This window comes from Dermacentor silvarum, chromosome 11 (assembly GCF_013339745.2).
Source record: "Dermacentor silvarum isolate Dsil-2018 chromosome 11, BIME_Dsil_1.4, whole genome shotgun sequence".
NCBI lineage: Eukaryota > Metazoa > Arthropoda > Arachnida > Ixodida > Ixodidae > Dermacentor > Dermacentor silvarum.
Window position 1 is genome coordinate 61,659,126 of NC_051164.1, and position 15,433 is coordinate 61,674,558.

At 45.3% G+C, this 15,433-nt stretch overlaps 1 protein-coding gene across 3 annotated transcripts in view; it reads left to right on the forward strand.

Annotated features, from left to right (window-relative positions):
* The first annotated feature begins 919 nt into the window (after positions 1-919).
* LOC119433449 (F-box only protein 21-like) overlaps positions 920-15,433 on the forward strand; it is a 39,667-nt gene continuing 25,153 nt past the window's right edge. For 2 of the 3 annotated variants that reach the window (XM_049659192.1, XM_049659191.1), the window contains exons 1-3: positions 920-1,305; positions 8,947-9,186; positions 13,890-14,179. In XM_049659192.1, coding sequence (XP_049515149.1) covers positions 1,121-1,305; positions 8,947-9,186; positions 13,890-14,179 — 715 coding nt within the window. In that variant the 5' untranslated portion in view covers positions 920-1,120. The remainder of the gene's footprint in view (positions 1,306-8,946; positions 9,187-13,889; positions 14,180-15,433) is intronic. The other variant, XM_049659190.1, reaches the window with a different exon arrangement.

Consider the following 15,433-nt stretch of genomic DNA (forward strand, 5'->3'; position numbering starts at 1 on the left):
GAAAATAGTTCATGCAATGAGGTGAATTGACAAATTTTCTGCCAGATGACGCCTACGCAGCGCGCAAGTTTAATTAACGATTATATGACTGGTTAACACGTGTCTGATCTTTCCCCCCTAGCGCGCGTATAAGCTTATCGATCTACGTAAAGCACATGTATATACTTAATGATTTACGTAGCTGTGTATCGATTGGCATGCGTGATATAAAGTTTGAACCCGTTAACTCGATCGTAAAGTTGCCTCCCGTCGAATAACACCCACGCAAGATTTCGGTCCTAGCAAGCTTAAGCTTGAGCTAACGTTTGATTCAGGTTTCATTGTACACACGCGCACACGAAAAAGGAAAAGCAATAAATCTATCACTGCGTAAAACAAATAGAAGGACAGATGTGAGTCAGTGTGTTTTGGAGGTTTCAGTGGAGTGTGATAAATGAGAAAATGCAAGGACACACGCACGACACAAACGCACACAAAAGAAGTATGTAACGCTCCCGGAAGTGCAAAAGGCAATGATCTACGAGAGGTTGACACCTCGGTGAACTGCGCAACGGGAGTTGCAAGAAAACCTTGCAGGATATAGTTGGCAGCGGCTGCAGTGGTGAATGACCGGCCGGCGTTGCCCTTCCTCCAATGCTGAGTCATTTAGAGATTGAGCCAATCGCACCTTTACCAGCCACGTCCGAAACCGAAACTGACACGATACACAACTTTATATGTGTATTTAGGAGCAAACCGTAAAGTGCATCACTTAAATTGTGCCATAGTATTGGTAATATAAAGAAAGTAAGGACATAAAATGTAATGTACTATGATGCAAGTTTGATTTTACTTTTACGTTCTTTAATGAGGTTTGCAGACGGCACGCTTTCTCGAGGCCAAAAATGGCATCGGAACGTCGTCTGCTTCAATAAAGGCACATAAACGCAAAGTTAAAGGGCTGTTATTGCCAATTTCGTTACAAATAGTGACGACCCCAAGGAACCGGAACCTCAAGGCGCATTCTCGCTTGTCACCTGACAAACCTGTGATGTTTTATTTTTGTATTTTTTGTTCCTGTTTCGCAATAGGGTTAAAAACCTAGCGCGCGTGAGCGCCTCTCTTGCCAGACGATGTAACGATGGCGGCGGCGGAGGATCCGGAGCCCGTGTTTACGTTGGACTTGTTGCCGCAAGAAGTGATCCTGCACATCCTGTCATTCCCACAAATCGAAGTGGACGATCTTCTGCGCTTCTCCGAAGTTTGCTCAAAGTTCCGCGATGTCGTGTGCAGCAACGACTTGTGGAAGAAGAAATTTACTCGACGGTAAGTCAAAGACCGAGCCTTCCATTGCCGTGCGTCGCCTGTTGTTTAGGGATTCACGCTTTATTGTGGCATTTAACTGACGGTCCCTTCACGCTGTTGATTGATCGGATTTGCGTCGCAGTACCGTTATTGGAGACGCTCATAGTGACAACTCTAGCGTCTGAGGCTCGCGTTGGTGTGCGTGCGCAGTGATAGACGCTGCTCGCGATCAGCTGATCGCCAGCGGACTTGTTGGCTGTAACTGCTAACTGTATTAAATTCGTACTGGTTTTCGCAAATGGATTCATTCAGGCGCTCGGTTACACGCAATCGAGAAGCCGTCACGCGCAGATATCGTTATTACGCGACTATATAGAAGCTGCCACTGTGTACGATATACAACGCGCGCTCACTGCCTTGACTATTCGGTGTATTTTGGGAGCTTCGTTTACGCAATTAAGCTTTGAGGGTGTCTTGGGTGTTGGCGTAATATCGAAGGCGCCTAACGAACTAGCGCGGCCGTCCTTGAACTGAGACGTTCATGGCTGTTCGTGTAGTGTGTAGCGCTGCGTATGTTCGCGCTACCCCCGCCGCCAGCGCCTCGGGCCGGTACAGGAATAGCCGCCGGCGAAAGGTGCCAAGATTGCGTACACATTCTGGGTACACGCGCGTACTAGGGTGCTGCCTAACGCCGCCTGGGCTGCCTCAAATGGCCAGACTACGGGCCCGGACCCCTTGCGTAGCGCGTAGCGGAGGTAGCCGAGGCGTGCGTACTTTAAATAGATACCGGTTCCTGCGCAAGCATGGTGCAAGCTTCGGGAGACGCGTGGCCCTGTGACGGCTAACGCTTGTCACAGATGAGAATGAATGTTGTACGTAATTCGTTGTACGATAATTAATTGAGCATGACATTGCTTTTTCGTCCGCGGGATATAGTGCTTGTCAACCGTGTCATCACGGGGCTCTGCCTCTCGATAGCCCCACAGTTGCAAAAATTGTGAGGTTTGACATGCAGTTTTGAGAGTCGCGGTAGGGGAGGGCCCGGCCGGCATTATTGTTGACAACCTGCGTTTCTTTATAACGTGCATCCAAAGCACGGTACTATGGCGTTCTTGCATTCTGCCCCCGCCGGAACGCCCGTCGGAACGCGGCCATCGAGACCGGGAATCGAACCCGATACCTCAAGCGCAACTGCAAAAAGCCATAGCCACTAGTTACCGTGGATGATAACCGCGCAAATAAAGAGCATCAATGAACTTTGTCAGCCAGTTACTGACATCTCGTATGTGTCGCACAACTATGCTTTGCTGATGTGATAATATCCCAATTAATTGTCAATTAAGACGTTGCGAATGTGTGGCCTCCATGTTTATTGAAGTTCATGTGTGCTTTGTCGAGCCGATAGCAGGATTGCATGTAGTTTAACCTTGTTGCTAAAGCACGGTGTTGGTTGAATTCTTTAAACTCGAATATGTTTGTGCCAAATTACGCCATGGCACAATCTAGCACGACTATGTTGTGTAAAACCATACATGTGAAATCTTTGTGTGGGTCAGGTTGAAAGAATACATAGTTTCCTGATAGGTAGATAGCATTTACATTGCATCCTAAATTGAGACATCCAGAGTTATTTGCACTTTGTACAAGTTAAAAATGCTTCTGCCTGACTATAGTGTTGCTACTGGCATAGATGTCCTAAAGCCCGTTTCACATGGTGCGATTTTTTCTACGAATTCGCACTTGCGAATATGCAGCTGCGGGAAATAGGCCGCCAGACCTTCGTGCGTGTGATGTTTCAATGTTCGGCGTGCTAACCTTCTCTGCAAAAACGCAGATGCGGTGGAAATAGACGACCAATAGGAGGCGGCTCGCTTTGTTTATTTTTTGTTTTTGTTTCATTAACTACGGTAATAAAACTCTCGGGGGTTTAAATATATAGTTTAGAAACATTGCAGAGTCGTTAATTTAGCAAAGAAAAAGTTGGTAAAACATACACCGAACAATATACGAGTTTGCAAACCCCGTGCTACGAGTATGCGAAAAATGCAGCTGCTGTGGATCCATGTGAAACTGGATTGTTATTTTCGCATCTGTGGAAATCGCAGCTGCGAAAAACGCACTGTAACATCGCACCATGTGAAACGGGCTTAAGAAGCATTTTTCAGCGAGCGCACCTTATTTATATTATATATACATAAAACACATGCTCTGTAACTCCCGTATCTAATGTACTATCGACCAAAAATGTTGGTGGACCAAGGGATCTGACAAAAAGTTGAATATCTCCGCTGCCTCAAAACGCAGCCTGGTATTCCCATCTCCAGCCTCTACTGGTATACGCAAACAACATTGTAATATATGGTTTTACTGGCTACTTTTAAAGGCTGCTCGGATATTTAGCATTTTCTGAGATCCCGTGGTCTGCAAGCTTTCTTGGTTGATAGTACATATAAGATTATTATGAACATATGGGGATACTTATATCAATGTTCTCACATATCATATGAGATGATTGGATATAGAAGTTGTAGGGCATGTTTTCATTTTTCTTTCTTTTTTTTTTAAATCAGATATCCATGTGCAATATATAGTTGTGTACCCCCCTCCCCTCCCCCCCTCACATCTGTCCACCTGTTTCCTAAACTACAACTCTTGCTTCCATTCTTATGACATGGTTTTGTTGTTCCAAAGACAAGTCGGCAACTGTAATGCATTTTTAGCCAAAAATTGTGGCACAAGACACAAATTGAGGGGTCTTTCACTAAGGTTTGCTCCTCATATATTTATAAACAAGTAAATAAATAGGTACTGTGATCCCAACATTGTGAAGTTATGTGCCATACTCTGCAACATGCTGGCAGGACAAAAATGAGCCAAGTAAGATGCAACAGAAAACGAAACAATGTCGCAAAACAAGCCGACTAATTTAGGTGACAAGCTAATAAACAACCCACATTTTAGAGTGCATGGGCAACAATAACAGCGTCCATTAGCTTAAAGGGGCAGTAAAGAAATAGGTAAAGCTGCATTAGTAAATTGCGCTTCTACATTGCCAAAAAGCCACTTTACAGTAAGATGAGGCTTAGCAAGGCCTGAAAAGACGCCAAAATGAAAGACAGGTGGCAATGCTGCTTCACGGTTTCCACACAGGCTTGCTGTGACGTTATAGATTTTGACGGTGTCTAGTCGGGCCTAGATGATTGTTTATTGATTGTTTATTGGTAAAGATGAACTGCATTGTATTCTAAAAGAACCCAAACATTTGTAGAGTACATGAGAGAGAGAGAGAGAGGCAACGAGACGTTCTAGCATTGGAGCTCAATCCCACTGATCTTTTTCTTTTTATTTTTTTTTCTTCGGTCTTCAGCGCCAACATAGCTCCCGCGTCGCTCGTGGCATTGCCTGACCTCGTCTTCTTTCCTAGGACGACCGCGTCGATGTGGCTGGCACTACATAGCTCCCCCTCTAGAGAGCAGCATGATCTGCATACAATATCGGCAACTACATGAAGCTCGGCGGACTGAAGTAGCGTAAGCACCGACCAGAAAGGAGACGTCCAGGGCTGAATTAAGGGATGCGACTGTGGGAGTCACCTCGCAGTAGGCTGGCTTCAGCCAGTCAAGTGCGATGGTGTCAGTTTTGCCATGAATGTCCACAATGTTTGTGGACTCCGTGTCTCTCCAGTAGAGGAAAGGGTCTGAGGTAGTGTGGGTGGAGAGCAGGCCAAATGGGTCCATAGCGCACGAAGACATGAGTTGCGTTGGCAAGGTCAGCTGAAATGTAAGGTGTGCGTGCTGGAACTGGACGCGTCGGACAAGGTTTTGGATGTCGGAAGAGGTTGGGAACAAGGTGTACATATTCGTGAGTAGACAGAGCAGCCAAAGGTGGCTGTGGTGAGAAGTCGCTGGACAGACAAAGCAGAGTGCCGTAGACGAGCTCCACGCTCGAGCACCCGATGTCCGACTTCAATGCGCACCGGATACCCAGAAGTACCAGTGGTAGATGTTGAACCCATTGCAATATCATGCTATGAGCAATCAGGGCTGACTTAAGCTGTTGATGAAAGCATTCCACGCGACCATTTGTCTGGGGATGGAAGGTGGCCATGCGCAGAGGATTCATACCAAGCAAGCGCAGGAGCTTTTGAAAGAGGGCCAACTTGAATTGCTGTCCACTGTCAGTAACAACTTTGGTAGGGCATCCAAAGCGGGCAACCCATGTTGTGACAAAAGCTGCCGCGACCATTGCAGCAGAGCTGTCTTGAAGTGGCACTGCTTATGGCCAACGGGTAAACCTGTCGATAGAGGTAAGCAGGTATCCCTTGCACAGTGGTAGTGGTCCAACAATATCACTGTGAACAATGCCGATACAATGATCAGGTTGAAGAAACTGGTGTGCTGGGGGAACAGGATACCTATCAACCTTTGCACGTTGGCAGGGTGCACATGAACCTACCCAGTCGCATACATTGGCGTTCATCCAGGGCCATATGTAGCGCAGTGAGATAATGCGTTGTGAGGCACGAACACCGGGTTGAGTGAGCTGGTGCATTGTGTCGAAAATTTGCTTGTGTAACGTGCTGGGGACAAATGGTCTCGGTGTGCCTGTAGAAGTGTCGCAGACGAGTGTGACACCATAAAGCAGGATATCGCCCAACTGTAGTGTTGTTTTGGATGAGCGCAGTTGAAGGAGCTCAGGATCATTAACCTGGTGTGCGGCGAGTGTCTGCACATCGAGTGTCGCAGGACGTGCATGTGGTGTCACGGAGTTCACACGGCTCAAGGTGTCGGCAGGTACATTCTGGTCGCCGCTGACGTGTTGGACTGTTGATGAAGAATTCCAATATAAACAAGAGATGTGGATATCTCGTAATGTATATGTTGACGACTCTCTGCAAAGCGCATACGTCAAGGGCTTGTGATTTGTGATGATGGTAAAGGACCGGCCCTCAACGATATGGTGAAAGTGTCGGATGGCGAGGTAAATTCCAAGCAAATCTCGACCGGAAGGGCTGTAGCGAGCCTGGGTTGGAATGAGTTTCTTGGAGAAAAAGGCTAGGAGTTGCCATGAATTATCGATGCGCTGCTGGAGAACTGCTCCCATGGTTGTGCTGGACGCGTCAGTCATGAGGGCCTGTGATGCCGCGGGGTTAGGATGTGCAAGCAGTGCGGCATTTGCCAGTGCGCCCTTAATCTTGATGAAGGTATCATGAGCGGTGGCATCCCAGTGCAGCAGGGACGTCCTGTTCTTGTTGGTATGAAGGTGATGCAGTGGCGCTACTATGACAGCACAGTTCCTGATAAATCGGCGGTAAAAATTAACCATGCCGAGGAACTGTTACAGCTTCCCGATTGTTGTGGGCTTGGGGAAGCTCTCTACTGCTTCGATTTTTGATGAAAGTGGGCGAATGCCACTGGCATCGAGGCGATGTCCTAGAAACTCCCAAGTTGTCAACACCGAGCATTTCTACACATTGAACTTGGCAAATTTCGAGAACTTTCACTGCACCATAATGGTCCAAATACAGGAAAATGCTTTAGAATCGGTGCTGTCACACAGAAGTAGCGGTACTGAGGTTCTGGCACAAAATTTGAAAACAACAGTTTAGCCTCAATTTCTGTTTCTTCTATATAGTATTATATATATTGTAATCGAGGTGTTGTCATGAACATAATGAATGTAGAGTTTTGAAAGAATGCCTTATCCATCTAAACTAATCTAGTGGTTCTCTTTAGCGTCACTTTAAGGGGAGAGGCGGGTCAAAAAATGGCAATTTTCATTAAAGAAATAGGTTTTGTGTTTTTAGTTGTTTCAGCAACATTGATCTCTCCTATTTCACATATGAAGAAATCAGAGCCAGAAGTGATCGGGAAAAGTATAATAAACTTGAATAAAGCCCTCGAGGTGGCAAGAAAAGGCACAGATATGACACATTTTCAAGCGCGCGATGCGTCAAACCGCGGTTTCACACGCCATTGGGCTCGTGCAAGGTGGTAGGCCTAAGCTTTTTCTCTCCAAGGTTAGCTTTGCCGCATCACAATCTCCCTGGGAAGTAATAATAATAATAATTAACAGAAGTAAACAATTTTTTAAACTTTCAATCGCATTTTTCTCAACTTCATATTTTGGGCAACACAAGGTGTTTGTGCACAACATTTTATGTACTTATTGTGGTCCAATCAAGACCACATTTGATAGGCATAATTTTTAGGATATGTAGAGTGCACTTATCTAGAATTTAATGCAATCACTTTATTTTGTTAAGGGTGAAAATTTTTAATGTACTCAGGCACCAGCCACTGAATATGAAGCTCCAGATACGAAATTCTCTTAAAACGTTGCCTGTAAAGGGAATCACATTATCTTGCTTATTAGCACTCAGTGAAGTGTTAGGGATAAGAAAACTAATTTTGCACTGCTCTATCATGCTAACTGCTAAGTCCAGCAGCTGCCCAAACATGCACTGCTTCTCACGTATGCATGGCACTTATGACATGAAAGCATCGATATATCCTAAAACTAAAAGTAGATTTCGAATGAAGAGATCAAGCTCTATAAGTGGTAAAATTTTCATTCGCCCAGCATCATTATTTAAAAAGAAATGTTTGTGAGGAGCATCTCCCCTTAATGTCCGATTGTCCTGTCTTTTTACAACCCTGTTACAGTAGTAATGTAGCGCATGTCTGGAACAAACAAAAGACTGAAAGGGAATGCCTAACCAGTAATAATCCAGCATAACTGCAAGGTTTGTTGACTTTTATTGGAAATAAGGATATGCCTTGTAAGCGGCATGCAAGCAGTGCAGGGCTAGAAAAGAACACGGGATGAGTGCTGTCCGTCAAATGAAAGTTTCTTCAGGAAAAGGTAGGAGTTATCTTGCGTATATTTCATTAAAATAGGCAAAAACTTATATGCGCAATTTTTAACCAGTAATCTGTAATTATTTTTCTCACGTCGTGTTATACCAGCTCCACATTGGAGGTCAGCTAGGAGCCTGCACGTCCATTTCGTCTGCTGCTGAAGTGCTGATTGGCTGGGGGTGCCTGTCTCATTCTCACGCATGTCCCAGCCCAGCCAATCAGAACTTCAGCAGCAGAGAAAATTAACATATCCACTAGGCGAAACAGATCCCTAGTACTTCCGAAATGTGTGAGAACTTGCTTATACAGATTTGCTGTCTATGATGTATCAGTATAAGTTACACACATAAAATGATATACAGCACAACAGAGCAAGCACAAATTGAGCAGATTGAAACAACATTTGAAACAGCACCTCCAAGGAGATGGGCCTAAAACGAGTTACATAAACAACAGCAACAAGCAACTGGCTGGTTAAAACAGAAAAGAAGATAAGCACAATTTAGTAAGCAATCAGAAGGTAGAAAAATGGCAAACACCAAATCAGAAGGTTGAAAAATGACAAATACCGTACAAAATTCAAGAGTGAGAGCACGAAGTATTTCGATGCACAATTTGGTGCAATACATTGTGTTCAAATTGATGTTCAGAAGCAAAACGCAATCAACACTACCGCACCAAGTTTGTTTTAGCCTTCAGTTTTAGTGGTTACATTTTGCTTTGCATCTGTTTCTAGTTAGCTTCCTTGAGTAAGAAGAAGAAAAAAGTGTATATATATATATATTTTTTTTTTCCCTTCTAGTTGGCCCGACCTTTTTCGTCAGCACAGTGCCGCCAACACACGGTGGCGCAAGGAGTGTCTGGAGCGCCTCTCCTGTGGGCTCAAGCTCAGGTCCTGGATGTCACAGATGTCGCGGGACTTCTACGCACATGATGAGCTCTCTGAAGATGCCTTCCGGGGAATCTTGTCCCTGAGCGGCCACCCCCGAAAGCTGCTCTTCTTCAGCGACGAGCTGGCGGCCATCTTGGAGGACGATCAGCCGTGAGTACTGTACTTCCTTCGTAGTTGTCACGTGTGTTGCTTTCCCAGTGTTAGTGACATCTTTACTAAGTGCTTCGTTAATGGGAGAGGCACGTATACATCAGTCTTCCAAGGAAAGCGCTGGCTTGTACGGGCTGAAGTCTTTCGCAGAGGTGGCATTTTGTGATCGATTTGCCACACTTACTCGTGTAAGGCCCACACCTGCACTTTGGAGTTCGAAAATTTGTGGGAAAAATTTTTTGCAGTCATGAGCGTGCCTTCGTGAAAGGGAAAAATAGTCAACCACCCAAATGTAATACGAAGCTATGAAGGGGTTTCTTCTCAAAAAAAAAGAAGCTTCACGGTTGTAGAAAGATTCATCCTGGTTTGGGATTCGAGCCTAGGACCAACGCCTTCCGTCACCGTGCGGGATTCTGCAGAAGTGATTCGGCATACCTGCGTGCTGGTTAACTTTCACAAGCTGCTACTAGACGGCACTAGCTACCATCGTGTCTTTGTACTAACGCATTGTATAGAGGTTTCATTAGCACAGTGCCTTTATAGATATCATTTCTAGATATTGAGGGAGCTTATGACAAGTTTAACAGAGCATTGCTGTGGGATGTTCTCAAGCACAAGGGCACTACGATATGGACACATGTGAATAATTAGTTATTCCAATGGTTAACCTACGCGCATGCAACATTCTCTCTCAGTGAAGCCATTGTTAACAAGAACTGACTGTTACAAGTATTCCTATTTTCCTAGAACTATAACCAACTGAAACAAGATTGCTGATAATGTAGTAAGACAGAATTCCTTATCATTGTTTGAGATGCATATTCAATAATTTGCTACTTTTTGTGTTGGGGTCTACTCGGTGCTTGCAACTCATTTGCTGAAATTAATAATCTGTTATGCTCTTGTGTGTGATGACATTGACGAAGTACTTTCTGCTATGTACTATATTTGTTGTTGAAACCACTTGCCTGGATTTTTAATTTTTTGTCTCAATATGTCATACTGTACAAATATGTATACTCACCTGCAATGTTCTTGTGTTTAAGATCGCAGTATTCTTAAATAAATAATAAAATAGGATTACGATCTTAGCGACAACCGAGTACAAGGAGATATATAGCGACAATCAAGTCCAAATCGTATAGGAAGGCTGGCAATGCAAAGAATTAGTGCAAATTCACCAAGGACTGAAGCAAGGATGCCCTCTGTCTTCAATGTTGTTCACGCTTTATGTTAATGTCATAGAAGGACAACTGGAAAACAGTGGATTAGATTTTGATGTATCTTACATCTGTAATGGACTTAGAGAGACTCGCGAATACGTGTGGCAATGATGCAACAAATCTAGGCCTTAAGTTTAGCACAGAGAAATCGGGAATTACCGTATTTACACGATTGTAAGTCGACTCGAATGTAGGTCGACCCCCCCAAAATTGCATGTCTAAAAAAAAATTGTGTGTGTGTGTGTGGGGGGGGGGGGGGGGGGGGGTAGAGAAAACCCACGCGAGTGCATTTCACACAAGGGAAATTTATTGATGGTGTTGCTAAGACTACTCATCGTCACTAGAGTTGACCTCACTGGTACTGCTGCCGTCATAACTGCTGCGGTCCCACAGTACGTCGTCATCAAAAGTGAGTCCACACTTCGCGAACGACCGCACCACGACATCGCGCGGTATAGCCCCCCACGCAGAGAGGACCCACCCGCACACAGTAGACAGAGAGGCCAAATTTTCTCGCGCTGAAGCCGCCACTGCCGCACCACACGTTCACTGACTCCAGACTTGCGTCCCGATGCGCAGTTGTTAGTTTCCTCAACATGGAGGATAGCAACCCGTTTGAACGCTGCTGAGAACGAGCGCTGAAAGTTCTTGGCACTCATGACAGGCGCGACGATTCAGCACAACAGCAGAAGTGACAGATGCGCGCGGCCGTCGAAAACAATCGTATCTCAAAGAAAAGCTCTTCCGCCAACTACCAATACGCCCCAAACGGCGGCTCTTCCGCCATCTACCAATACCCCCTAAACGGCGGCTCTTCCATGATCGATGCTCCCACAAGAGCCGTGCGCTCGTGGTGCGCGCAGCAAAATGTATGCAATACAGTAAATTATTACGCTACGCTTCTACCGTAACCATAAAAACGTAGGTGCAAAGTTGTAACCACGCCGTAGCGCCCCTGATTTCTCATTTCTCTTGCCGTTACTAGCGGTACACAGTTCGGTTTCTATTCTAAGTCGACCCCCCAACATTGGATTGCCAAATTTGAAAAAATGGGTCGACCTACAATCGTGTAAATACGGTATGATCTTTAATGAAGACACGAGTAATTACGTGGTATTGCGAGAATTAAGATTCAACAGCAAGTCAGAGCCATAGTCAAGCAATATAAATACCTGGGCATATATATAAACGAAAGAAAAACTTTCTCAAACATTCACCAAGATAATCTGAGGATGAAGGGGAAGCAGAATGCAGCGGTGATGAAACATAAAGCACTTTGGGGCTACAGTAAATATGAGATGGTGCGAGGAATTTGTAAAGGAGTAATAGTGCCAGCACAAACGTTCGCAAATGCAATTGTGCGCCTAAAATCCGAGATCCTCTCGGGTTTGGAAGTTAACCGAAATTCGGTGAGCTGATCGGCATTGGGGCCCACAGTGAAACCATAAACTAGGCAGTCTAGGGTGACATAGAATGGGCATCTTTTGAAGTCGGCTAAGCGCAGAGAAATGTTAGTTTTGAAGATAAAGTACACAAATACCTGTGCCTCAAAAGCTTGGACAAGGAATGGGGAAAGAGGTCAAGAAAGTTGGAAGCCAAGTACAGGGAAATTGAAAGGGCAACTACCGTATTTACTCGATTCTAACGCGCCCTCGATTGTAACGCGCACCCGTTTTCCGTGACAACATAAAAACAAAAGGCCTTTACGGTACCGCGCGCACCTCATGCTTTGAAACAAAAATACAACTTTCTCTCATTTGGAAAAGCAGATTTGCTCCCGATGCACTGAAGTTGCGATGAATAAAAGAAGTCGCAATTTCGCCCGAAACGCGAAGCATCGAATGCGATAGCAAATTAGTAGACAGCTATACGAAGTAAAGATAGCAGTTTTATCGGCCGTATAAACTTGCAAACATCCACTCACTAAATAAATTAACTGGCACGGTGTCACACGCGCACAAGCAAACATGAACACATCTCGCTCGTTGACCGCGGAAACGAACTGTCAAAACGCTGGAGTGACTAAGCGCCGCGAGCGAATTGATCTTTGTGTTATCATGCCTCTCGCTTCAACGCGACCTATAAGCGGCGAAAACACGACGCACGGCGGACTTTCCCCGTCGCAGATTTCTTTCAAGATATGACCAAGGCGATCGTATCGCCGAAGTGGATCGTCGCAGATTACGTCCTGCTTCGGTTCACTGAAACCGTTCTGCATTGCTTTGCTGGCGAAAATCCTCTCCTTCTGTTTGCACCAGTCCCTCGCGCAAGTTTCGGATTCTCCGAACGCCCGTGATGTGGCCCGATTTCCGTTCGTCTCCGCACACATGATCACTTTCCTTTTAAATGCGGCATCATGTTGAACTCGGTACTTCATGCTGATAGAGCAGACGCAAAGAACGTGATGACAGACAGTAGACTATTGCGTAAGCACGTGTACTGCAGCACATGGAGGAAGCTACGTTAGCTAACCTCAACTCGCGTGCGAGGCGGCCATTTTGAAATGCTGACGGCAGTATGGTAACGCAGATTTAGGGTCGTACTCGATTCTAACTCGCACACAATTTTTGAACATGTTTTATAGGAAAAAAAGTGCGCGTTAGATTTGAGTAAATACGGTATACAGCCAGGAGTCAACACAAAGAAAGTGAGAGAAAGTGAGATAAATTGGATGCAAAGGGCAGAAAGAAAAATTACCATAGAGATTTACAAATACGTCTAGAAAAAAATCTGGAGGGAAAATTGGTATGACACAAAAATTGGTATGATGACACCTTGCTAGTCGAAGCCCAAGCTGGCTGCCTGAGGACAAAAACATACTGGAGCAAGTATTCGCAACAGGATGAGGCAAGTGTCTGCTACAGCAAAAGTCCGGAAACGACTCAGGTCATCATAATGAAATGCCCAGATATTCACCCAGGAAGACTTGTAGGAAACGTCCAGCTTTGTGAAGTGCTGGGATTGAAAGCGGATGGAAGCATGAACTGGGGCTCAGCAGCCGAGCTAAGCAAGAGGCATTTCGAGTATTGGCGGAAAAAAAGCAAGGAAAGGATTGATCGAACCGGGGTTGTTATAGGCATAGGTGACTGTACAATATAGAGATAGAGGTGTTTAACAAAGAAAGAGAAGATCAAGGATAAGTAAGCAAAGTGCTACACTGCAATTGATGTAGTGAAACCTGATTATCCCAAGCAGGCTAGGTAATTGTTGGTCGCTTCCTTGTTTCAAAAAGGATGCCAATAAACCTCATCGTCATGATCATTAACTGAAGTAACATGCTTTCAGTTTTTCTACCTTAGCAATGTATGAATTCTCACTTGGGCTATCCACTGCATTCGAATCAAGCAAAGTGTCGAATTAACAGAGGTCGAATTAACAGAGGTCGAAGTGACGGGAATTGACTGTGTTTGTGTGTAACATATTTTTCACCTTGTGCCTAGTGTCGTATTCGTCGAGCGAGAATCCCGCTTTGGTGCGCAGGCATGAGGATCTCACGCTCAAGTACTACGCCCGACGGGTGCAGTGCCACGTCTGCCACGAGCACATGAAACAGCGCTGGGAGTCGTACCTGGGCTGCGATGCCTCGGCCGAGCCCAGCCTGGAAGAGGGCGCACTCCTTCTCTCACAGTGGTGTCAGCCACTGCACCGGGTGCCAACCGAATGGGTGCGTCGCACCCTGGACGAATTGGCTCGCCGAGCCAAAGCAATAGTAGCCACGAGGCACCCCGGGCACCCCCTCGTCAGGTGCGACTGGCAGTTAAGTCACGCAGGTGAGAAGCATTGTCTTCCTTCTGTGCTAAAAAATAAAAGAAAGCACTTGTTCACTCACTCACCTCCCCATTTGCATGTTTGCGCACTCACTTGCACAACTACTTGTACCTTACTCGCTCGCTCACTCAGCACTTCACTCTTTCACCATCACTCACCCGCCCGCCCACACACCCACCTATTCACACTCACACGTGCACAGACACGCGCGCACACTTACTCACTTGCCCAACAACTCACACCCTCACTCACTAGCCACTCCAACTCTCAAGCCCACTCACTCGCCCAACCACTGCACGCCTTGCTCACTCACTCATTCAGATTGTGAAGCCTGCTACCAGTGCTGCTTTGAATGGGACACAAGAGGCAGACAAAAACAGCAAAAATTGTGGGTTGTAGCTGATATTTACTTGACACTAGGCAACAGCAAGCAGTAACCCTAGTACACAAAACCTTCACCTTATTCCACTCATGCTCTACCATATTTCATTTCTTTGACATAAGAGATAGCAGCTGTACTAAAAAAAGTTATCCCATTCCTTTTCAATGCTTCCAATGCTTCCTTCAAAGACTAATCTGTTCTGTCCTGACTAAACTGGTCACAATCCTAGCAACGAATTAGCCCATCTACCAACATTAGTTCGTTCGTTCATTCATTCATTCATGTAAGCGTACCTCACATGTCGCATGTGTATCGTTACAGGATAGATGTGCATTGAAACTGTGTAATGCTATAAATATAATAGAGTACAACAAGAGCAGCACTGCGTTGTGGCAGCATGTAGCACTACCTTGTAGCTGCCTACAGGTGGCTACAAAGAACACTGGAGTAATTATCATGGTGGCTGCAAGTGACGCGTATTGCGCTGTACTTTGTAGTCTGCTTTCGGAAAATCTGAGCAGAATGGAGAATCCTCAGCCTGTTGTCACATTGTAGTGACGATAAAGACTCGAACACTGCCCAAACTGTGAGTTGGGAATCAAGCTCTTTGTTGGGTGAACATATGCCCAGAAAAACAAGCAACGCTTTAACCATGACGATAGCAACTAGTACAGTCGTTGAACGACGAATATCATCTTATGTGAACAGCCACATCAGTCATCTAGCAGATCAGGTCTGTCCACTATTTATACCTGTCTCATTGCACATTCCAGAGTAATCATTGGTGCACGTGTATGTGTGCGAATGAATGCACAACACTATTTGCATCTCGCATGAGCAGTCTGTTTAGACAAGACACTTTTGATACAGATTT